At 41.9% G+C, this 26,465-nt stretch overlaps 2 protein-coding genes across 2 annotated transcripts in view; one reads left to right on the forward strand and one right to left on the reverse strand.

Moving 5' to 3' along the window:
* LOC308320203 (contactin-associated protein-like 4) overlaps window positions 1-26,465 on the forward strand; it is a gene marked incomplete at both ends in the record, with an annotated part of 93,298 nt that overhangs the window by 59,986 nt on the left and 6,847 nt on the right. The window contains 8 exons of the mRNA XM_080770521.1: window positions 843-1,061; window positions 13,955-14,194; window positions 16,135-16,359; window positions 18,893-19,026; window positions 20,451-20,538; window positions 23,188-23,406; window positions 24,012-24,083; window positions 24,368-24,541. Coding sequence (XP_080626647.1) covers window positions 843-1,061; window positions 13,955-14,194; window positions 16,135-16,359; window positions 18,893-19,026; window positions 20,451-20,538; window positions 23,188-23,406; window positions 24,012-24,083; window positions 24,368-24,541 — 1,371 coding nt within the window. The remainder of the gene's footprint in view (window positions 1-842; window positions 1,062-13,954; window positions 14,195-16,134; window positions 16,360-18,892; window positions 19,027-20,450; window positions 20,539-23,187; window positions 23,407-24,011; window positions 24,084-24,367; window positions 24,542-26,465) is intronic.
* Window positions 8,300-11,833, reverse strand: LOC308319507 (DNA-binding protein RFX2-like; the record flags this gene model as incomplete). The annotated part of the gene is made up of 2 exons (XM_080769612.1): window positions 8,300-10,180; window positions 11,612-11,833. The coding sequence occupies 2 exons, from the start codon at window positions 11,831-11,833 to the stop codon at window positions 8,300-8,302; spliced, it is 2,103 nt and encodes a 700-aa protein (XP_080625738.1).

Consider the following 26,465-nt stretch of genomic DNA (forward strand, 5'->3'; position numbering starts at 1 on the left):
ACAAAAGTTGGGAAAGTCTGGTTCGGCAGGGACATAGGTCTTTATCAATTAGTACGGGAAAGTCGGGTTCAGCAGTCAAACTGTAATTAAATTCTCATCAATTCTCATTGATCAGAGATAAATCCTGTATAACCCTGTAATTGTTCTTTAGCAGTTGTGGCCACAGATAAATGTATGCACAATGTCACTTTAACAAAGTTGGCCATGAGTATACCTCAACGCTACCTCTTCCGTCATTATCCTTGTCATTATCTTTTAAGGCAATTTCACTTTTGGTATTGAGTTTAAAGAGCTGTCGATCTCCATTCTCCAGTCAGGTGAGTCCTTATCAGGGAGTCCAAACGGGAAAAGACGTGAGGTCTGTGATGTTGTTCCAGCACGTCAATCTCAGTCTGCCGCTGTGAGCTGAGCCATCCAGCCATGAGTTTAACCAATGAAGTGTAGTCAGTGTCTCTCTCCTCAGGGGACACAATTATCTCACCATGTCGGAGTACGTTTGCTCATCAGTCAGTCATTATTTGACGGCGCAGAGTCAAACCAACTCTGCCGAGACAATCGCACCGCAATTCAAATGGTCCACACAGCAATGATGTGTGACTCTCTTCCTTTTGTCCTCACATCACCCCACCCCCCCCCCCCCCCTGCCCCACCATCACTTCTTCCCTTCTCTGGATGTCAACCCGACTTCCCCCCATTACTCTTTAAATTCTGTCTGTGTGTTCCCTCCAATTCCCCTCTTCCCCATCCAAACCTGTACTTCTGTACCCGCCGCACACGTGTACACCTCTCTCCCCCTCTCTACATACCTCTCTGTTACATTCCCCTTGTCCTCCATCGTCAAGCCTCCACAGAGGTGCTCTTCTCCTTTGATGTGGGGAACGGGCCGCTGGCGGTGCGCGTGGTAGCCAGCGCGCCGCTAAACAACAACAGGTGGCACAGCGTGCGAGCCGAGCGTAACGTCAAGGAGGCATCGCTCCGCATCGATGCTCACCCCGTTGTCACGCAGGAGGCTCCCACAGACGGACACATCCATCTGCAACTCAACAGCCAATTATTCATAGGTGGGAAACATTTTGTGTGTGTGTGTGTGTGTGTGTGTGTGTGTGTGTGTGTGTGTGTGTGTGTGTGTGTGTGTGTGTGTGTGTGTGTGTGTGTGTGTGTGTGTGTGTGTGTGTGTGTGTGTGTGTGTGTGTGTGTGTGTGTGTGTGTGTGTGTGTGTGTGTGTGTGTGTGTGAGATTCTCCCTCAGATTTTCTGCAATTGGAATAGCAGTGGTCTCACACATGCATGCATTGCATATATACGCACAGTCGCACTGTACACCCCATAGCCCTTCTGTCTTGATAAACATCTTCGTGATAAGGGAACAGAGGATATTTTGTTATCATCTCTCCTCTTCCTCTGAAAGTAAGCTGCAGTGTAGTGTAATTAAACTTTTTAGATTGCAGCCTCTTTCTCTTGTATGAGAAAAATGCTAACTCTCTGCTTCCCAATCTACAATATGCAGTATCACACAAAAGTGTGGGTTAACACTATGCACTGTGCATAATCTTTTCAGATTGTTCAGAGTCTTTGAATTGTGTACAAAAACAAATGTAACCAAATGGACCCTTACAGGCCTTACTCTTCAGAGTTAAAGTACCATAATGATTTTATTGTGTAGCTGCCCCCATAGAGTAATAGAGTAATAAAACAACATAAAAAACAAAGCAGCACATAGTGTAGCAAATCACAACCACACTACACATTACACATAATTCACTTCTTGCGCATTTTACACAACCACTTGTGATAAGAACGCTAAGAACACCAGGGAGCTATATCGCACAAAACTTAATTGTAGCCTCAAGCAACATTATTTAAATGTTTAATTGAGGTAAATTGAGATGAGTGCCAGTTGCTAGTGAGAGTATAGTATATATATATACATACATACATGTGTGTGTGTGTGTGTGTGTGTGTGTGTGTGTGTGTGTGTGTGTGTGTGTATATATGCACCATTTACCACACACTTGTCTTGATGAGAGTGCCAGTTGCTATTGAGAGTTGCTAGTGCCAGTTGCTAGTGAGAGTTGCTAGTGAGAGTTGCTAGTGCCAGTTGCTAGTGAGAGTTGCTAGTGAGAGTTGCTAGTGCCAGTTGCTAGTGAGAGTTGCTAGTGAGAGTTGCTAGTGCCTCTTGCTAGTGACAGTTGCTAGTGAGAGTTGCTAGTGAGAGTTGCTAGTGCCAGTTGCTAGTGCCAGTTGCTAGTGCCAGTTGCTAGTGAGAGTTGCTAGTGCCAGTTGCAATAACATCTTAGTATTTTGACAATTATTTGGGGGAACACTTGCAATATCCTCAGAGCCCACATGTTGAGAACCACTGCCATACCTGGCTGTGCTCTCTAGATCCTGATAGAATAATAAAACATAATCCTCTCATCCGCCCCATGCACCCGGAGTCTAATAGAAAAGCAGCAGCACTTAATTCCGTGTTGCAACTAGGGCAGCGTCAAGCTGAACAATAATCACCTCTTACAAATAACTACGCATCAAGGCACGCCGAGAGAAGGGATCATTCAGTTCTCTTTGTGTGTGAGCGAGGGAGTGTGTGGCTATATACTGCGTGAGATATGCATTTTTCTATAGACTTGTTTCCTTTTGTTTGTGCATGCACTGTGCCGCTGTGCACATACACTGCAAGATCTTGAGTTGCTGTATGTTATTCACACTTCTTTGGGGTGACGACAACAGAAAATCCATGAGCCTGTATCTGTCTGCAAATATTATGGATGTCAGTTCATATAGGAAGCACATTTTGGAGGAAGAATCAGCCAACAAGCAAACAATGATGGGATTGGGCAGAGGAATTGAGGTGAATATTGATTAGTTGAATGTGTTAGCCAATAGGCCTCTCTGAATGGCATAGATGTAATGACACGGTTTGTGTATGTGCCAGTGTCATGTTTAATATTACCCTCAGGGTATTTTTAAGGTGCTCTGTTAAACCTAACCTAAACCTCAAACCTCTAAACCTTAAATAAGACCGGAAGCTTTGCACATCAATTATGTGGCACAAGCTTTGCCCATTTCAATGCAAATTAATCTCATTACACAAAACGTCCAATTCGTAAACAACAAACTAAACGGCACACACCATTACAGTGGAGGTTATTAGCATCTTCAGAGAGCTGGTAGTGAACTGAAGTATATTGATATTAAAGGAGACTCCAGTGATCCTGGCAGCAGTGATTTTCCTCCAAAATAGCCTTGTAAAGTGCAACAATGTGCGCAATTAGGCATAACTTCTAAACCTGCGTAAATAAACGTACGATTGGGCAGATAGCTATTCCAATAATTATACTGCAAAGTACACTGCTGCCTTTTTTTGAGGGGCACTAGCCCCTCCTTTATATAGCTTTTGTCTCCACGTGTCTCAATATTTGCCATTGACAATGAAAGAAAGGAGAAATTAGGTCAAATGTCTGCCAAATATGACGGAAATTTGTGGCAACACAAAGCGCTTCACACGGGTGTGACTTTTCCTATATACAGGTTTAATGTTTGTCTTTACAGGTTACAGGTTTAATGTTTGTTTTGTAAACGCCATTGACAATGAAGGGAAAATCTACATCATAATGTGCCTCATTACGTCATATTGTCATTATTGTTAATGGCGTTTAATGTTTGTGTTGGCACCGTTTGTTTTACATCACCATTACATCACCTAATCAACATGAGTTAGACTTTAATATATTAGCGCCCCTTACGTCACACGGGTGTGATTTTTAAGATATAACGTGCAAATTCATAAAGGAGTAAATTCACATTTAAAATAGTAAGCCTTGGTGTATTTATGAACTACTGTAGTAACTATTGTACTACTGTTCAATTAAGTTACTTTATTTCCTACAATTTGGCATGAGGGAGCATGTATTTGATACAGAATGAAATGTAAGATGTGCTATTAACTTTAATTTAAGTTAACTATAGTCCATACCCGTTCGGGGATTTGAGTTTGAGCACCCACAGTATTTTTCCTTGTGTGCACAGACTTTGTCCTACACAAATTAATTAATTAAATTCCCATTGACAATGAATGGACAATTTTACATCAGTGTCTGAGCAAATAGACATCGTGTTTATTTTACGTCATGATGATGTACGATGATAAGAGCGTCCCTCACTTCACTATTAGTTAATATATTTATCTAATCTAACTACCGGTATCTATCTCTGTATACATCATCATACTATAATTCAGCCAATGTCTGTCTGTGTGTGTGTGTGTGTGTGTGTGTGTGTGTGTGTGTGTGTGTGTGTGTGTGTGTGTGTGTGTGTGTGTGTGTGTGTGTGTGTGTGTGTGTCAGAAACAGCGCGTTATCTCATCATTGCCTGCACCAATCACTCCCACTTTCCACACAGGCATTGACCACATGAATATGGAGGTCTTAACAGAGCCATTTTTCGATTTGACACATTAATGATTAATAATGAATTTATTAGTGAAGGGGGGGCAAATATCTCACAACGGGTAAGGGCTAATGTCTGCAATCCAGAGAACCGTTCGCCCCACCAACTTCAAATTTGACACACACCACACCACCACAGGGAGTGCAGTGCCCGGTGTCGACCCACGGTTGTCCAGAACCAGCACAAAAGCCTCTGCCAAGGCTCCGGGACAGGGCCCAAATCCAGATCCCCCCCAGATCTCCAAATATGGAGCTGGCCTGTTTGTTTTTTTCCATTGATATTTTCATTAGAAGTTAGGCATCAGTATATAGTATAATTTATCATCATTATAACAATTCTGATTAAATTGCCTTACAATGTTTTTTGGAGCTGGCCTGTTCTGACATCACACTGATGTTCTGATCACCCCTAGATCTCCATATATGGAGCTGGCCTCTGCTTTTTTAAAATATATTTTTGGGGCTTTTTTGCCTTTATTGATAGATCACATTAGGTAGACAGGAAACAGGGAGAGAGATGGGGGGGAAGACACACAGCAAAGTTTGTTGGGATCGGGACTCGAACCTGCGACGCACTGTCATGCTGGATTACCAGCCAAGATGCCTGGACCGTTAAGCCGGCCCCCTTATGACCAATGTATCACGTCTGTGTGTACGTATGTCTGTAATCCACGGTTCACCACACCGACTTCAAATTCGACACGCGTTCCACACCCCCACCGGGAGTGCAGTGCCCGGTGTCGAGTCCGTCAGATAGCCGGTTGTCCAGAACCGTAGTAACAGTATGTGGTTTCCACAATTATATTCATTCAAATTTATATTTTAACAGATCTTTGTTGAATTAATCAAAATATATATGCTATATATAATTACTTCAGTCTGAAATTAATGTCTATCAAAGTCTGAAAATCACTGTGTGGTTTTCAGGCTTTAAAGATAAATCAATACATTTTGTATTGTGATAATCCATTACCCGTTGGGATAGGACATACCCAAAGTATGTGCAGAGTTTCTCCGTTCCTCTCTCTGTCTCCCCCTCTCTCCATTTCACTCATTTCGGCACCAGTTCTGTCTCACAGTTTGAGCATGGCACACCTGTTAATCAATGCTCAGCCATAGCACCATACATGGGCATTATTTGGCAACAATTATGTCCTAAAATGTTTAGAACATTACAAAAATGATTAGTTATTTATTATTGTTGTTGTTGTTATTATTATAATTTTTATAAAGTTTTTCTCGCGCAAGTTTTTCTCATTTCTTATTATTTCTCATTTCTGATTATTTCTCGCGCTATCGAGGAAGCGCGAGTTTTTCTCGCGCAAGTTTTTCTCGCGCAGACTGTCTATAGTGTAGACTGTAGTTGTTTTTTCCCCTTTTTGTAGAATCAATTATTTGTTTTTGTTACTTTTTTATTTTATTTATTTATTTATATGGGGACGATTTGGCATAATGACTAAATGGCGATCTTAAAAAAAAAAAAGTGGCATCCCACCATTCCTGATAATGAGCTCTCATGTACTGAAATGGCTCGAATAACCTTGAGCTCGGCCTTGTCCACTCTCTGAGGGATGTTTCCCAAACAGTTGAGGGGTGGTGGGTTTCCTGGCCTCTGTCGCCTTCATTTGTTTCCCTCTCCTCTCCGCTATTATGTACCTGGTGGGCTTCCAGGTCACTGATTGCCTTTGTTTGAGGACAGGGGTTGGTTGCCCAGGATGTCCCCCCTCACATCCACCATCTTTTGCCTCTTTTGTTATCTAGATGTCTTCCCCAAAAGCCTTCAGTCTCTTCTGCTCCGATAGCTCCCCTGTTCCTCCTCCATGATCTTTTATGAACTAACATCTTTCCGTTGGAGATCTGGGGTAAAAACATTCGTCACCTTCTCGCTGGGGTAACTGATGGCGCCTGACATGTTTCAAATTTCAGGCTCCAACAGTTACCTGATGGAGAATGACATTCAGTTTCATTCTCTCTCTTCTTTTTAACAATCCAAGAAATTTGAAGCCATGAGCAGGTCCAGTGCGACTTCCTTCTTAATCTCAAATTCTGGAGCTTCTGGGGCATCGCCAACCTGGTTGGAGTAACGCTTCTTGTAGTAGAAGAACTTGCAGACTTGAGACAGGATATGAGAGGGGATCTCCTTCAAGTTCACTTCATTGACTTCATCATCTGCAACCTCACCTGGCCCACTCAGCATGGCTTTGATGGTGGCAGAGATGTAGGCGTGATCCTTTTTCACAACAAAGTCATGGCCATCTGAAGAGGTCAACTTCACATACATGGAATCTGGCCCCTCATAGCCACCATAGCGAGTCTCTACAACACCATCCATTATATCTGAGGAAGCTGTTCTTTAGACTATTAGCTGGTTTTATTCAGATAAACCTGTTGATGCTGGTGCCAAACTGCAATATATTAGGTCAGGATGCCATTATATATACATACATCAATCTTGATGTGTGACATGATATTACATCACATGTCCATATTATGTAACCTGTGTTTTTCCTCATTTACTGTATGAGCATATGGGCATATACTGATGCCTTCAGCGATCCGATCTCTATAGAAGTTCCAAATATGGACCTGATGACGTAAAAGTAGGTCTTTTCCGTGGTTTGAGATTGTGCTCTTTGCTCTTGCATGGCTGCAGGTTGCTAAGCAACAGATACACCAGGAAATTAACCGGAAGTGAAATCTTCACCTGCCGTACGCCTCTACGTTATCAGATCCAAATACATGCATGTATCTCGGATTGCTTTCCTAGACTGCGTCCCTGGTCAAAACAAGCTTTATTCAACGGCAACCAAAGAACGATCGCGGCCACAAAATCTCTTTTGAAATAAACGACGATCTTGTTCTTGTGTTCTGGTAGACTTCAAAATAAGGGTTTCACTGGCAGTTTTGGAAGCATTAATTAATTAATACCTGGCAGTTTATGTGTTAATACTTAATTAATCAACCATTGTTGTTGTAGTCATATTGATAATTTTAGACTAACAATGTTCTATATGTTGTCTAATGTGAATAATGGGCTTCAGAAAATATGTTCTGTATGAATGCTGCTGCTTAACATGGCTGAAACCATCACAGCTCTGTTTTATTATTCTCTGACAGCTATTGCCATCCTGGGGTTTTACTCCCTTGGTCAGAACTATTGTTCTCCGATCTCTCTGCACATGTCCTGGGCCAAAGACTCATGATACCTAATCACCTTGCATGATGACTTCTAAGATAACAATTTCCGAAGGGTCAAACTTTAATTTGGCAGTGCAGTTTTAATGTGCATGGCTGTGAAGAAAAAATAAAATAAATATAATAATCACACGCATGTGAAGTGAGAGTGAAGTGAGAAGGATTTCAGCCTTCACATCTATCCGATTGATATGCCCATATATGGAGATGTCATAAGTATATGCCCATAAGTTGTATGCACCTGTCATGGTTACACAACACACTGCATATTTGGGCAGAGCTGCATTGGAAACTCCTAATATGATAATGGCTGAGTCATGGTGGCATGAGCATGGCAACATTGACTGACGGCCGGTGGCGACGACCGACGGCCAGCGGTTTTTCATTTATGGGATGAAAAAAAAAACATTTTTAAGGACATAAATGATCGGACATAATAAGTGATTAGGTCTCCGTATATTCGGGTCCCAGGGAGACAGAAAATGTCACGTTCTCATTTGGTCTCGGTTTGGGCACCCCTGCACTAGAGACCCTATTTCTGCAGGGATAGTTTCTGGGCTGCGCTAGTTAGGCTACTAGATGAAACAGCTGCTGCACTGTGCTCGGATCTCCATCCTCTTCCTCTTAACAGACCCTTGGGACACATTGCTGCCAAGGTCACTCACTTGTGTAATCTGTCCCGGTGCAGCTAAGCTTATTGAACTCCCCAATGACAGCGATAACCATTTGCTTGGTGTCCTTGGCCACCCAGCGCTCCACTAGGTAGAGCATGTATTCATCGTAGAGCATACGGATGAGGTGGCAGGTGCCGGAAGTGGGGGAGGTGCGCAGAGTGACGTCCCTGATTACCATGGAGCTGTAGAAGGACCATTTAAGGAGGAACTGGCGTGCGTCCTCGACACATTTTTTGTTGTCCTGGTCAGACTTAAGGACCTGGGAGACCACAACATCTAGCCAGGTAGCCCACTGGTCCCCGGAGCTCTGCTGCCGCAGTGCCGCTTTGAGGTTCTGCTCCAAGTTCCGGACATCGCCCTCGTCACACTGACACACCCACGACGCCTGTTTCTGGATGCTAGTGAAGTCGACCTTGTTGAGGTCATCGAGCAGCTTGTTCATTGTGGAGGCATTCTGGAGCTGGAAGCGGGCTTGCTGGGCCACGTGGTTCAAAGTGGTGTAGCGATGTAGCATCTGGGAAAAGGCCCTGACTACCTCTACCTTGCTGCAGACCACCTCTTGAGGAAAGTCTCTCATGGGTGTGGTCGTCCAGCCTTCCACACTCTTGGCAAACTTGCGGATGTCCCGAATTAGATTACTGTTAACTTTGCACAGCACATTAGGGATGAGGATCTCCACCATAGCTTCATAAAGGATGCTGTCGCAGCTCCTCATCCACATTCTGACATGTTCATATTTACATAGAGCCACCAGGTTGTCTTTGGGAATCATGCCCTCCATGGCACCATTGCTGTTGGGGTTGACAGTGGCTCTGTCACTAGATGGCACTGTTGAACACCAGAAGCTCTGCCACAGCTTTTCGATGCGGTGGAACTGGAGATTCTTCACCACATCCAGAATAGCCTCACAGTTCTTCCTGTAGAGTGTCTGCAGCTCATTTACGTCTTTCTTGGGATGCGGCTGGCTGCAAAGGTGGTCAAGGGTGGGAAACTGTGGTAGGTCACGAGAAATGTTCATGTACTGCTGCAGGTGCTGCAGACTCTGAGATGCTTCTAACTGCTCTGGGGTGTTGATGGGGCGTTGAGAGCCATCTGACTGATCCGACATGCAGTCCATCACACTCTGCTCCTGGTGGATAGGCTGCTTCCCTGTGAGCATGTACTCCTGGTCCTCCTGCAGCTTGCTGAGCAGCGAGTTGGGCTTCACCTGAATGCCATAGTAGTGGTATCTAGAGTTTCCTCTCGTGCCGAGACGTCGCTTCTTCAGGTCTGGGAAGACGGAGTGAATGTGCTTGCCCAAGGACGGTTTATTGACTGGCTCCAGCTTCTGCCCCTGACAGTGGCGCAGGTAGTTGCCATACAAGGAGCATCTGCACACACTCCCCTCCCTGGCTACCTCCAAGTTATCCTTTAACCAGTTCAGATGGATGTTGTCCTGGGTGCTTTTGTGAGATGCAATCCCGGAGGATCTTTGGAAGTTTTTGACTTCCACGTTGTTGGTGACTTGAGACCTGGTCTGCGAGTCAATGTAGCCACCACCACCCTGACCACACAGCTGGTAGATGTGTGGAAAAGTTGTATTAGTGAAAATCGCTTCTCCGCCTTCATATGGGTACTGGTCAATGGGTTGATACCTATGCTGCTGCTGCACTGGTATCTGAGCGGACGTGGACATGTGCATGCTCGAGCTGGACATGTAGTTCGAACCTCCCTCTGAGCTCTGCATTGCCAAGGCCTTGTAATGAGAATGGAAATTGTGCATATCTTTTTCTTTTATCCCTCTCTGACTTGCTCGCTTACTTCCAGTCGCTCGCTGCTTGTTGGTGCTTGTTGCTACAGAGTTGCTACGGCCGTTGGTAAATAACTGTCTCCACGGATACAATCACTATGGGGACTCAGTGTCCACTTTAAGTACCCTGTCTGGCCACCGAGGCGTGTCATAGATTACGCATCACAACCAATCACAGATGTCTGACGTCACAGCGTTAGTACTGTGATGTCAGACACGTGACACCTATTCTGGTGTAGGGAGTGTCAAGAGAGAGGGATAGATATTGATGACCTTGCTGTCTGGTGTAAGGAGTATGGTGGGAGAGGGAACAGGGGTGCATAATCCAGTCAACGTGTGTGTGTGTGTGTGTGTGTGTGACCACTTTGGACAGGACGCAGCTGGAGTTTCAATTTAAGCCAAATACGACAGGCAAACATGCTCTTTGATCAGGTGGTGAAGACTATTAGTCAACTTGGACATATCCTAACGTTTTATGTTAGAAATGTTGAGTATGGGTCCCCAGCATTTAGAAACTGCCGGATGCTAACTTGCACAATTAGCATAATACAATTGAATTAGCATAATCCCCTATATGGACAATATTTCAGCAACTGCTTGGCAGATTTGGACAATATTGGAGGGGTTTACAAATTTCAAAATGGCCATGTAAACCAAAAATGGACAGGATTTAAACTCCTGGTGAACTCTTTGGTGAATTTTGGTTTGATTTATAGGACACTGAATCCATTTGATTACGAAGATTACTTACATAGTCAGGGAATATTATCAGAATAATGTCAAATCTGGGAATATATTTCTTACCAAGAATCTTCTTCACCAATGTGTTTGTAAAGGTGTCTACTAACATATCCCACTATGGTTTCTATTCAACCACCCTAGGGGACTTTTTGACAGCTGCTGAAAGTTGTGGTACCAACAACCAAAATTTGGCAAAATGTTCTAAATTTCATTATGCTTTAAGTAGCATGTGATGTGTCAAACTAGTGGGTTTTCATGATTCTGAATCCATTCCAAGCATTAGTTTTGCACAAAAAGCCTTGGGCTAAAAAAGGGCCATAGCCGTCATCACAAATGCAATCTGAGAATCCCATCGTCAAATATTTGTGAAAACAGCGCCTCCCCTGTTATCACAAATGTGATGAAGTCGCACATTTGGGCACATTGGGGCAAGTGACTATGGACCAATTTAGCCCAAGGAGTGTTTTTCATGCAAAACTAATGCTTGGAATGGGTTCAGAATCATGAAAACCCCCTAGTTTGACGCGTCACATGCTACTTAAAGTATAATGAAATTTAGAACATTTTGCCTTATATTGTGGGATAGTACAAACACATTGGTGAAGAAAATTCTTGTATTGTATTCCCATATTTTATCAATATCCCCTGACTAACAGTATTTCAAATAACTGAAATAAATAAAACATTTGAACACATTTATCCATACAAAACATGTACGTGCATTTAAATTCTGCACATTCATATTTCCACCCGCTATTCCGCTACCTGGCCATTTATTATGTGGGAATTCTCCCATAGCACTCTCAGGATTTCATCCCTGCCTTCTGCATCCAACCCTGCCTCCTTTACCCCCTTCTTTATGTCTGAGCTTTGTTGTGTTATCCACTGCTTCAGTATCGTACAAATAATCCAGTAGAGCGCAAAGTCCTGACGTTCATCCCTGGTTCCAAGGGGTTCGAGGAAGTTTTTCTCTACGGAGAATAACATAGGGTCTTAAAATAATAAGAATTGTGGTCCAAAAATAAATTGTCTCTGCGATATTGTCGGGGAGATGTCTGTATCGATTCGTTTACGACAGTCACTCATATTTTATACTTTTTAGAAAAAATAATAATAATTCGGCAGCAGTAACATTAGCTTCTTCTCACAGTCAGTTGATTCTTCATATCCATTGTGATTGGCCGGAATGAGATGATTGCGAATGCAGTGAGCACTTACTACGAGTAAGACGCGCAAACGCGGGAAGCGAACGCAGCTCGTACATATTTGGGTTTTGGACGTATAGCTGCTTTGGGGACTCCTTATATGGTGCCCCTTTTGTGCCCATATATGGAGTTGAGTGGACCTGGCCCCTTTTGTGCCCATATATGGAGCTGAGTGATTGCTGATGCAACACACTCCATATTTGGATAGCGGGACAGACACACGGACACACACACACACACACACACACAGACAGACAGACAGACAGACATGATCTGCTAGGTCTCATTGCGAACGCAGTGAGCACTTACTATGAGACCTAGCAGATCATGTCTGTCTGTCTGTCTGTCTGTCCGTGTGTCCGTGTGTCTGTCCCGCTATCCAAATATGGAGTGTGTTGCATCAGCAATCACTCAGCTCCATATATGGGCACAAAAGGGGCCAGGTCCACTCAGCTCCATATATGGGCACAAAAGGGGCCAGGTCCACATATACATTAACAGCGGGACAGACAGACAGACATGATCTGCAGGGTCTCAGCTGCGTTCGCTTCCCGCGTTTGCGCGTCTTACTGGTAGTAAGTGCTCACTGCGTTCGCAATCACTGCGTTCGCAATCACTGCGTTCGCAATGAGACCTAGCAGATCATGTCTGTCTGTCTGTCTGTGTGTGTGTATCCCCTTTGTGCCCATATATGGAGCTGAGTGATTTGTTTGTGATTGATGCAACACACTCCATATTTGGACGTATAGCTGCTTTGGGGACTCCTTATATGGTTATGGCTAAGTTAAAAACTTAACTTAAAAATAACTTAACTTAAAAAAAAAAAACTTAAAAAACCCCAAATATGTACAAGCTGCGTTTGCTTCCCGCGTTTGCGCGTCTTACTGGTGTATGAGGATGTATGAACGCCCCTCACTCCTTAGAGCCCACCCTCTCAGAAGAAACCGCTGTGTTGTGAGTTTGTACAGTAGGTCTGCCAAGCTATTGAAATAGTTCTACATCCACACGCAAAGAAGCAAAAAAATAAGCCTTTGCTGGGATGTCCTTGTGTGTTCTGAGCAGCGGGGGGAGAGGTTTTCCTGGAACTGCGGTGTCATCCCAAATAACGTGTTCAGATATCCAATTGTCCAGAATCGCAGATCCAACCAATAAAAGGGAATTCCAATATGTGCATATACTGATGACCACAGAGATCTCCATATAATATGGGCATAAGGGGGAAGGAAAGAGATAAAGATATCTCCATATATGGACATACAAGGGACACGGGAAGGCAGACAGAAACAGACATCTTCTTATATGGGCTAACTCAAGATGAGGTTCGGGCGGCCCTCACATCTTGAACTAGAGTCTTTGGGGACAATAAGAATTGTCACACGTGAACAAAAGACTGTAGGATGCCAGAATACAGCTCTGAAAGCACTATGGGTTTGCCAAGAATGTTAAAGTGAAAACATTGCCTTCCACCCTTTCAGTCATCCAGCCAGCTACACACAACAGCTCCTGTAATTCAAGCAACCTCCATCGCGATCAAAACAGTAGCCATCATCAACCCACAGAATAGTGACAAACACCTGTACTGAGCTTGTCGGTATAGGTCAGTAGGTGACCAGTGTAAGGAGGCTAAAACTGGAGTGATATGGTCTCACATTAACATTTTTGTTAGAACTCTGGCTGCAGCATTTTGGACAAGTTGTAGCTTGTCAGTTGATTTCTTTGGGAGGCCAGATAAAAGTGTGTTGCAATAATCCATTCGCGAGAAGACAAAAGCGTGGATTAATGTTTTTGGTCCTGTAGGCTCTGATTTGTGCAATGTTAGCAATATGCGATGGAAGGATGGTTGTACGGACGGACGGACGGATGATGGATGAATGGAGCTCATGGCTATTCATTGTGTTGTCAGGAGGTACAGCATCCAGGCAGAAGGGCTTCCAGGGCTGCATCCGCCTGCTGCAGTTGAACGGCGTCACTCTGGACCTGGAGGACAGGGCTAAGATCACCCCTGGAGTTCAACCTGGCTGTCCAGGACACTGCAGCAGCTACGCCTCTCTCTGCCAGAACCAGGGCCACTGTGTGGAGAAATCCAATGGCTTCTCCTGTGACTGTAGCTCGACACCATTCACTGGATCTTTCTGTCACAGAGGTACATTAAACACACACACACACACACACACACGCACGCACGCATGCATGCATTAGAGACTTCTGTTATAGAGGTGCAGACACACTTTCAGCATTCTGGGGCTTATAGACTTTGTAAAATGGCAGTGACAATACTGATTAAAGAAAAAGTAAATGTATAAAAAGCTACGCCATAGGAGAGCAATTTTGATATTGGATTATTGGGGCACCATTTTGGCTAAATTGTAGAGATTGATTAATTGATTGAATACTTTATTAACAGTTTGCAGAAAAAAGCACAGGAATGTACAGTTCAATACAAGGTCTGCTAAGAGGATTAAAACCCAAGAAATGGCTTTACACTATGTCGTACCCACAATCAAATCTCAGGCAGGGTTTTTTGGGCCCTGCCCTACAAACCAGACTCAAACTGGCTTCTTTTCTCCCCCTAGTGAGTTTTAAAAATATTGCCATGGGCACATTTCCCAGACTTGCTTCGATGTATAGGAAATGTTGTTGCTCTAGTCTTATATTAGTTTAGTAGCAAACATTGTTACTTAGTCTTTATATTAGTTTTTATTGGTCATTGTATTAGATCTTCCTGTTCTTTCCTTGAGCTTCCTAGGTAGTGGGTACTGGGTACTGTGCTTACATGTTATTTGTCGTCCTGTATTTGTTTTTACTGGCAGAGCTTTGTAACATTATTTGCCTCTTTGCTTGGTCAGTTCACACTCGTAAAAGAGTATTTAGTCTCGATGTGCTTTTTACTGGTTCATTTCATTAAAAAAAATGTCTTGTTTGGTTAGAAAGGGGGGGTCTTTGAATTTGGCCAGTTTTGAATTGAAGCCACCCGACAGTAGGGATTAACATTCCTTTACGACTTACAAATTAATTTAACCCCTTGTTTGAGCCAAATCTGGGGTGAACGTGATTGGTGGAGCTCCCGCTGGTGTGATTGCGGACGGTGTTGACGTTAGGAAGTAGTTTGACAGGTACATGGGTGTCTTTGTGGTGTAGCGTATATCTTGTAGACCAGGCCCATTGCACGTTTGCTGTACTCTGTCGTCTACTTTAAGCCATGCCAACCTCACAAGAATGCTCCACACTATATTACAATGATGTTAGTTGGACCCCAGCCACTCTCTCTGTTTATGTAAATAGAAGCTTCTTTTAACAGTAAATCAGCGTGGGCCTAATGCACCACTGCTCTCTAAAGGGCAACCATCTCGTTTATCTCTAGAGGACTCTCTTAGCATGATTCACACACATCAAGATAAGTACTGTACTTATAGCAGCCAAGTGGTAGAGTAGGCTATGGTACATCAAGGGCTTGATGCATTGCAGAGTGTATTTTTAAACTCTTGTTTGATGTGCAGTGAAACAGGACTGTACACATTATGTGTGTTCTATAATTAATGGCAGTTCCTTTTTGCTGTCAGAACATGAGTCAGTGGGAAGGGGTTGTATTAAATCTGAATGGCCCATGAATTTGACCCTCCATGAAAACCATGTATCCATGAATGTATATTTTGGGCTGAGAAAATGTGTAAAGAGGAAAAGGTGTACACTGCATTTTCCTGCACTACAAAATTAGTAATTTGACATAATTTTTTGTATGGTACTTAACAGGTCAACATCCAAAAGCTCTTGTTTGCAAACTCCTCAATTCTCAATATCAATTTGGGCTGAACTCACTGTCATGGCAAATCCATCTTTTTATTTAGACTCCCTGCTGCCTCTGAGCAGTCTCCCTCCTTACCTGAGTGACACAGGGTGGCATACAGTATGCTAGGATATGCCACCTTGTGGCATGTGCTACCATAGGGTGTGCCACAGTGTGATAGACTGATTACATCGACTAACGAAAGAGCCAAATGTGGTAGGTAGTATGCTCAGCGTCTGATGTGTCCCTGTAACGTTAATTATCGCCTAAAATGTTTTCTGTTATGTCTTGCCTTCCAGAGGTGTCCGCCAGCTTTAGATCAGAAACATCTATCAATTACACTTTCAAGGAGCCTCATGAAATGAACAGAAACAGCAGCAACCTGCCCTCCTCCATCTACTCTGAGGTGACACTGAGGGGAGAGAACATCTCCCTAGGCTTCAGTACCAGTCAGAGTCCTGCTCTGCTGCTCTATGTCAGCTCCTCCTACAAGGAATATCTGGCTTTGCTCCTCAGCGGTCACGGTTAGGATACCCTTCAATGTTTTGGTGTTTTGCTTTTAGCTTAGTGCTTTTATCTACTATACTGTGTTGTATGGCTCAACATGTCAGTTTGTCACAGCCTTCACATTCAGTAGATCCTGTGATCTTTTGTGGCCAGATGTAATTTCCTGGTGTCTAGTAGGACTATAGTAAATAATTTAAAAAAAAATCGCTATCAAATTGTGTAAACAAATACATATCTAGCCCCATGTTCGAATGCCCCCGCCCCCTGGCCTGTAGAAAATAGCTCAAATCTCTAAAACGAAAGAAAGCAGCAAATGAAGAAAAAAAAATAACACTCATCTTTTACTTTCTTTAATAACCTAAAACATGAACCTTGGTTGAAAAAACTAAAGTTGCCCAGGCGGTGGTGTAACCGTCTGAGCACCCGACTGGTAATCCAGTCGCAGTGTGCCGCGGGTTCGACTCCCGAGACCGACACGGCCTTTACTGCATGTCTTCCCCCATCTCTCTCCCTTCAAAAAACCAATAAAAGGCGTAAGCCGCAAAAAAAATATCTTACAAATAAATAAAACTAAAGTTTCCACAGTGATTAAATAGTCTTCAGATAACACTGGAGTATCAAATGAAATCCCTGAGAGGCTTTTCTCATGGATACCTCAAGACTCTCTCTCTCTCTCTCTCTCTCTCTCTCTCTCTCTCTCTCCCACACACTCTGCCACTAACACATGGTACTATATTACCTGTATGACCCTCTGTGATCTCTCCAGGGTTAATATTCCATATGGCAACTACTTAAGTGGTAGAGTGTGGGCCTCCACTGGCAAAGGCGGAAACCCACACTGCGAGTCATAGTGAGTTTAAATAATATGGAATTGAGTATAATAAATTCTTATTAAACAAAGAATAAGGAAAGGCCATTTATAATAATAATAATAATAGCTCAGATTTATATAGCGCTTTTCTAAATACCCAAAGCGCTTTACAAGGGAAACACTAGGAACAGACTTTATTAAGAGAAAAAAAACAAAATAAAACATAACAGATACAGGGTTAATAATAATAATAATAATAATATCTCAAACTTATATAGCGCTTTTCTGAGTACCCAAAGACGCTTTACATGGGGGGGCTTTACAGAGGTAACAACTAATTAAAAACAACTTTAATAGAAAGAAAAGGAAAAATAACACTAAAAGCTAAAGAACATTAAAAGACAGTGAAAAGGGTTAGCTAGGGAAGGCAATTTTGAAGAGGTGGGTTTTGAGGGTGGATTTGAAGGTTTGAAGGGTGGGGGCATCTCTGAGTGCCTTAGGGAGGGCATTCCACAGGGTTGGGGCAGCAAAGGCGAAAGCTCTGTCCCCCCACGTACGGAGTTTGGTTTTGGGGACATCGAGGAGGTTTGCATCACCAGACCTGAGGGAGCGAGAGGGGGCATGGCGTTTGAGGAGGTCACAGAGGTATGGGGGAGCCAGGTTATTTAGAGCTTTGTAGGTGGTCAGGAGTGTTTTGAAGTGGATTCTTTGTTTAACCGGTAGCCAGTGAAGGTCACGGAGGACAGGTGTAATATGGTCTCTGGAACGGGTACTGGTGAGCAGGCGGGCAGCTGAATTCTGGACATATTGCAGTTTATTGAGGACTTTGGAGGTGGTGCCGTAGAGGATACTGTTACAATAATCAAGGCGGGATGAGATGAAGGCATGGATGAGTGTGTTGAGGGTTAAAAAGATAAAAGGATAAACGAGACGTCAACTGGGGAAAGCTATTTTGAAGAGGTGGGTTTTGAGTGAGGTTTTGAAAGAGAGGAGAGAGGGAGCAGCTCTGAGATGGTTGGGGAGTTCATTCCAGAGTTTGGGGGCCGAGACATAGAAGGCCCTGTCCCCCCAGGTGCGGTACTATTTATTTGAATTCTCTGAGAATCAAGAGTTTTATTTTTTAATAGGCTATATTTTGTGTCGGTGAACGGAGTGAGAATTCATCATGTGAATGATATTTCTTTCTGACTTCACTATTGCAGGATCCTGGAACATTCTGTTCTCTCTTAATCCAGTATACGGTTTATTAAAATTACTTTCTAATAATTAGAAAGATTCAAAGCACAGCCAGGCCCGGCTGGCACATTGTTTTTGTCATCATCATTGGCTTATACTGTATGCCTATTCTGTAACTCAGTTGTGATGGTTCTCTGGCATTATTCAAGTCTCTGCCTCTTATTTATTGTAGCATTATTGTTCATAGAGCACAATGTAACTCAACCAATTATAAAGATTACTTTTAGATTATGCCAATGTTTCAAGTTGAACCGTTTCCAATGATGCCGTGATCATTAGCGTTTTAATGGTTTTGTAATTTATAGTATTAAAGAGACTATTTTACACTGATAGTTACTGGATAGCCTGGTATAATTTATGCAATGGCACATGCATTAGTGTAAAGCCGGTTTTATAATTATGCTTTTTTTTTGCTTTTTTATATGGCAATATGTTTTCTTGCTAAAAGGTTGGTGTTTTCTGTTGATCGTCAGTAACATACTATGTTGTTTTGGGCGGTGAAGACACGCTGGAGGTCTGGTACAAGCTGGAGTCCAGCAGAAAGGCTGAAGTGTTCCGGAGCCGAGGCAGGAACCTGGCCAGTGGACGACTCCACACGGTCACCGTAAGGAGAGTGACTGACACCGTCTCTGTTCAGGTAACTTACTCCATACAGGTTCTCAAAGGCCCCTTTTCCACCAAGAGAACTTTTGGTTCTGGTTCCGTTCTATATTCTTGAAACCTTGAAGCTTTCACGGAACCGTGAAACCGTGAAACCGGAACCATTTTTTGGTTCCAGTTCCCAACCAACTTTTAGGGTTCTGAACCAATTCATTTTTCCCCCTTTTTTTCTTTTTTCAATTAACTTTTTATTGAATTTTAATCAAGCATACATGAAAAGACTAGGACAATACATATACAAAAACAAGACGATATACATGGCTACAAATACACACAAGAGAGATATCTGCCTCTCTACTCTATTGATGATCATTATGCGGAAACACAGTATCATCAATTTAGGGGTCCTTGACTTCAACAAGTTTTGAGAACCGGGGACTAAAACAATAGCTGGTATTTTCACTACTTCTTAACCCATTTTGCGCGGGAACCCATTTTTGTGTTAGCATTATGTTATGCTTTAGCTATTGAAAAATAGCAGATCTACAAGCTCATAGCTTGTAGGTCTGCTATTTTAGAAAAATCGAAGAGCGACTGACATAGACATTTTTAGAATCTGATCTCAGGTCAGAATGAAAACTGTCAGGATTTAGAAGACATTTTTAGAATCTGATCTCAGGTCAGAATGGGTTAAACTTGAAAATATATACTGTATATTTATTTTGTTTATTCATTTTTTATTCATGAAATACTTTTTAAATCTTTTGAAATAATATGCATATTTTTTAATGAAGGAAACAAGGAGATATTTATTCATAAAATAAAATACCATACAAAATGGTCCGATGAGTCTCGACTAGGGGTGTAACGATACATTTTAACAGCATACATGGTTGACGATGCGATACATTGACAATATTGGTTCATTATGGCGATACGATTCGATTCAATGATTTAAAATCGATACAGTAACTATTTAGTAAAGATATTAAATCTGTGTGAAACATGTGGATAGTGAAGGATTTTTAAGGGAAGATGTATGAATATGGATATAAATAAGTAAACTGGCAAATACATAGACATTATTTGAACACAGACAAACCCGTACCTTGTCATGAACACAAGAGAATACACACGTTTATTGATAGACCAAGTGTAGCGGAATATGGAATGGAAAAGTAATTAAGACCCTCTTTTTCTGTATTCTTCTTAAAATTGCTAAATACTTATAGCTTAAATACTTAGTATTGATACAATCGATTATTTTCATTGCAAATTATTCGATGCTGATTATTTGCATTGCAAAACGATACGATACTAAGTCAATGTTGCTGTTTACACGCTCCTCATGAGAATCCTGCTGTAGATATTTGAAAAAGGTGTTAGCCAAGTCTGTCTCTCCTTGTCCCTGATGAGCCGTTGCCGGTGTTACAGTATATTCTGCTCTGCATTTTCATTCAGATTGACCAGAATGCCAGAGAGGACTTCAATCTCACATCTGATGGAGAATTCAACAGTGTCAAGACACTGGCCCTAGGGAGAGTGCATGGTAAGTGGCATGACTTAAAAGAGAAAAAAGGAAGGTCTCTCTGGCTACAATGCATATTATGCACATTTGCATAATGGTCCAAAGATGTTACGGCCTTCATGGATTCTGGTGCTCTCTGCAATTTTATATTCCTCATGTTGGTTTTAACTCGATCAATAAGTTAAGCATCTGTCAGCCAAATGACAATATCATTCAAACACGCACAAACAAAGTACTTTAGCACTGATTTGATTGAATCCTAGCATTCTGAAGGGAACATATAGCCGGAAATTTGACAATGAAGTTTGGTGTTGAGGGAAACAAATATATATATCGACGGTTTAAGTTGTTTAAACGTCTGAACATGGATGACACTGATAGTGGGGTGTCATGCACAGGCCACTGTGGGTTTAGGATCAGAGAGGCAGCAGGACGGGGGAATTCTCTGCCACTTTCTACCAGTACTGTCATTCATCAGTCTAACTAATGGGCCTAGAATGAATGGATTCACTGAGACAAGCACAGGTGATGCAGAGAGGCAGAGTGGAGAAAGGAAGAGTGCAGTGTCTTTCTACAGAAAGAGAGACAGAGTGAGCAGAGCTGTTGTGAGCTTGTAGATCGGCAATTTCTTGGTGAGGAACACCGTTTGTACAGTGAGTAGAGTATAGATTAAGAAAAAACTCTGTTCAGAAGGACAAAGAGGAGGCATACAATAATAATGTTTATTGTGCGGCAACAGGACCCAAGGCTATAGCCTTGCAACAGTGGTTTAACCCTGCAAGACCCGGATATATATTTCTAAAAAAGAGATTTCAACCTTACTACTACTTGTACTACTAGGACATTGTAGAGCAAATTATGTAAAAAAAAATACAATGGACATTTATAATTATTACAATAATAATAAATTAATAATTTGGGTATATCTTTCACAATAATAAATAAAACATGTTCTAGACTATTTTAATTTTAATTTTCATTTGGGGGATATCTTTCACAATAATAACTAAAACATGTTCTAGACATTCTAATCACAAAAAATATATATATATATTATTAATCATTCATTTTAAAATTAATGAGAGATAAATTGTTTTCATGGTTAAAAATGTCTTTCAGAGGTTAGGTAGGTTTATAGGGTTAGGCCCTCATTTATCAACCGTGCGTACGCCAAAATATGGGTGCACGCCGAAATTGCCGACATTTTCGACATTTACCATTTCCGGCAAAGCTTGAAATTGAACTTGACAACGTTCAAAACCCACGTCTGCTCCGCAGCTGGCGTACGCTTTTTCCTTGGCTGTTTTTCTGTCTTACACAAGCGGAGCAGCATTGTCTGAACTGCTGACACGCTGTCACAGGCATCTAAACATATGTTTTCACTCCTAAAATGTTAATATAAAACGGTATGTGTATGTAAAAAAAAAAGGGAGAGATTTCCAACTTTACAAGTAATTAAAATCGCGCAATTAAAAACAATGACATGTTTACAATGTATTAGTTTGTGCTTAATCAAACAGTGCTTTACTGGCCTTGTTATGCAAGCGCACTTGTGAGATGATTTTGGAGCGCACGCGGTGATGCGGCATATGTGATTATGATATTATAAAAAAAGGCATAAATGGACTGCACGCCTTTATTTCCAAGTGACAATGACAAGCATACAGCTTGCCTATTTGTAGTAAGTACTAGCAGGCTATAGGCGTAAGGGGCTTAATCATTCACCATTTAAATAAGTGGCGTATCACGCCTTCGCCGTGCACTGCGCACGAATGGGTAAAATGTATATAGGCCAGCCTACAAACTAATTCCATTCATGGCGATGCGATGTCGATGTACGTGTCATGTAGGTGCGTGCGTGGACATGACAGCAAGGCAAGCGAGGTGAGAGGGAAACAGACAGGGTAGGCCTACAACTTTATTTAATTCATGCAGGTGTTCGTTCTTTATTTATTTAACAAGACACCAGTTAGTTGGGCTTGCAAGTTGCGTGTGCTTCTCTGTGTGTGTGTGTGTGTGTGTGTGTGTGTGTTTGTGTGTGTATGAGAGAGGTGGGTGAGGCGGGCAGCAAGGCACGGGAGAAACTTTTTTCCATGGTTTCCATGGTTCCCACAGGTCGTATTTCATGTGTTCAGTCGCAAAAACGAGGGCGAGGCTTGATTTCATAGGGCGTGCCAGATGGATTTCAGCCGTCACATTTATTAACGTCAGAACTAAATTAAGGAAGGATCAGCTGTTTGCGATCACTTTATAAATGCCGTGGCGACGTGGGTGTACTACGAAACCTGCACTCGAATCTGTGGCAGATTTTACACTCGATTGATAAATGAGGGCCTTAGAGTTGGATTCTGAGTCATGTCTGATTTATACTTAGTTGTGTGCTAATGTCACACACCGAAAATAGTGGACCTACAACTTCAAGTTTTTAGATTGCATGGCTATTTTTGGCTTTAGGGTTCAAATAGTCTTGCGTGGCCAGACTGTTGCCTCTCGCAATTTTCCAATGCTTCCGTCATACAGTCTGGAGAACGGAAGCTCTTTCCATGAGTAAGCGATAAAGCGGATGTGACGCATCCCCTCACTTGGTGCAGCAGAAAAAACAAAATGGTGTGCTCTCACAAGTATTACAAATAGGTGTGCGTGTCTGTGTGTCTGTGTGCGTGCCTACAGAGTCTGGTGAGTTGGACTCGGAGCTAGCCAGGGTGGCATCACTAGGCTTTACCGGCTGTCTGTCAGCGGTTCACTTCAACTCCATCAGCCCACTGAAAGCGGCACTGCTCCACCCTGACACCAGCCCTGTCACCATCACCGGCCCACTGGCCCAGTCTAACTGTGGCTCCTCCATCCCAGCCTATACCCACTCAGCAGAAACCACACGTTCCTTATCAGGTAAAACAGGCTTAATTTAATATGTGAACTCACTGGACTGTAATATAAGTGGAGAGCAGGACGATGTGACTTCAAAGCAATATCACGGCTATTTCAACCTTTTGTTTCGATTAATGAATGAACAATTGTAAAAAACATACATAATGTACCAGCATATATTTTTGTGAAAATGGCGAACCTACAAGCTCACAATGTGTCGCTTGTAGATTGTCTATTTTAAGTTTTTTTGCCCACCTAAATATAATACATTGACTAATTGGTTAAATTAAATTTGATAAAATTGATGTATTTTTGGATATTTGATGTATTTTTGGATATTGCCTGGAATCCAAGGAATCCAGCCCGATTCCCTATGTAGCAAGCATGATGACACGATGCCAATTACAAACCTCCAGCTGCTAAAACACATCCTGTCTGATCAGGTCTTATGGGTCATTTTGTAGTGTAGAACAGATGTTCTATTAGTGTAGGGCTGTAGGCTAATCTTCCTGAATGTTTCTGAGTCTGACATTAAGTCCCTCTTTGTTTTTTCCCCGGCTCATTAAGAATGTTTTTTAATCTCCTTCTGTTTCTTTATGTCTGCCTACCCTCCCTGTCTGCTATAGACCAGCCCGGGTCAGTGGGTACCGGTCAGCCGTTGGTCAATGCCATAAGGAGCGACTCAGCGCTAATTGGAGGTACAGTACACTTCACAGCAAACAACACAAACTAGAATTGACAAAACATTTTAGTTAACTTAAAACTTTAAAAATAAAGATGAGGCTTTACAAAGAAAAGCTATAACTAACTGAAACTATATTGTTTTACTAAAATCATAAAAAGAAAATCCTTAGCTTTAGTCTTAAAAATTTGTGAAAATAGCAGATTAACGAGCTACATACATGCTTCATGCGTGCGTATGCATGCATGAACACAAATATGACCGCATCTTCTTTCTTTTTCTATTCCTCGCGGCTTACAGGTGTGATAGCGGTGGTGATCTTTGTGACTGTATCTGTGCTGGCGATTACGGCCAGACTCTTGTACAGGAGGAAAGAGACCTTTCAGAAGAACCAGCCGGTGAAGGGAGGAGTCCAGTCGGTGGGGAGCCCCGAGTTGCCCTTTCCCAGCCACGCTGATTCACACAACATTCAGAGTGAGAACCAAAAGGAATATTACATTTAATTACACTATTTTGTCAGGGCTTAGGGTCAGCTTGAGCTCACAGGTCCACGTCGAGTCGTGGATGCGATGCATTGTGGGCTTGCAAATCTGCTATTCTGCGACAGAGCATGAATTAGGCTTTACAGTGCTCACATCGGCAAATCCCAAACCAAATCTATCGGGCACAATAACATGCAGTAAAATGCTAAACTCAGAGTGTACAAATGGAACCACATTATGGACCCATTGGTTCTATTTGTACACTCCCAGAATTAAATTAACAAACAAAAACACTTTTTTGTAAAGTGTATAGTGGCACAAACAAGTATGTGTTGAACTTGTAAGGTGTTCATACAGTATTTGTGATTTAAATACATGTAAATATTTCAAAATGTAAATGTTGAGTGTGTTCTGTAAAATCTCAGTGTATTCTTCTGCCACAATGAAATGGTAGAAAATGGTTATGAATGGAATCGTGTAACAATTCATGAATACTCAAACACAACTCTTTGCAGCTGAAACTAGACTTTTGGATTTTGGGTTGATTTATGAGACAGTTGCATTGTAGTCTTTGTCAAAATCGACTTATTCAAGTCTGTATGCCACCAAGTGAATGGCATTTGTCCATTCAATTTTGGTTTTATTTTCTCATTTCAAACCCCTAATTATAAGAGCACAAAAAGCACAGCACCATCATTGACTAAAATATTGTATTAATTTCTGGAAGATCCTCAAAGAGTGATTTATGTTTTCTTTTCAATGTGCCTTTTTATACCATGGATATGTATCTTCAACATATTTCTTTTCACCTCTGCCGACACTAGACTTAATTCACCAGTAATGCAGGTGAGAATAAAAAGAGTCCGCACACCAACTGATGCTTCCAACGTGCAAAAGTTTACTGGCAACGTTTCGAGCCAGCTCTTCTCGAAGCTAATAAACTTTTGCACTTTGGGATCATCAGTTGGTGTGCAGACTATTTTTATTCTTGCTATTTATTTGTCCAGCACTCAACCTAGTAGGTTTTTTAGATGTGCGTGTTTTTTGGTTGTTTTACAACACAGACAGAAACACAGGAATCAGTCGTGCGCAATGTTCCCTCTAAAAAAATGTCGGTCTGTGCAAACACTCAAACCTCCTGAGCAGACATCAGCAACTACTGAGCAAACATATACGTCACCTTGACACCAACTATCCAAACGTTAGATAATGCAAAGTGAGCGCCCCTCACTTCACACAGGTGTGAATCAATGAATCAATGAATAGTTACATAAGGTTACGCACTACAAGTTACAACATTTTTATTTTATATCAAGGTGGTAGGCTAGCAATTTTAAGAATATTCAGGTAGTCTATATCAGTGGTTCTCAACCTTTTCAGGCTGTGACCCCCCCCCAAAGTAATCATATTTTAACTGGGCAACCCCACCCAGACAAGCAACAGAATGGTTCCACAGATTGCTGATTACTTTTGATGCACTAATGGTCTTTGAGCCTTTGAGGTATTATACAAGTCTTAAAAGTCCTCAAATTGTCACTTCATTGTCATCTGGGGGGGACATAAAACTAACAGAGAAACAAACGGAAGAGAGAAAAAAAACAAAAAACATGGAAAAAACAGAAAGACACACAGGAGGAGACAGATTTGATCACACAGAATCCAGAGTCGCACATGAGAAGAATGTTATTTATACGGTTATAATATATAGTTATAACATTACTTTATCATAATTGTGTACTAATATGATTAAGATATGATTAATAGATATACTATAGGTTATAATAATGTTCTATACTTATCTATTATTTTAGATTTATGTTATGTGCTTTATACATTATAACTGCTGTTGAGGTCTTCCAGATCATGCAATTTTAGGGTGTGTGACTGAATAAAAAGTGGATTTGTTGGTGCGTAAT

The sequence above is a fragment of the Protomyctophum bolini genome (assembly GCF_963924005.1).
Source record: "Protomyctophum bolini genome assembly, chromosome: 8".
Lineage (NCBI taxonomy): Eukaryota > Metazoa > Chordata > Actinopteri > Myctophiformes > Myctophidae > Protomyctophum > Protomyctophum bolini.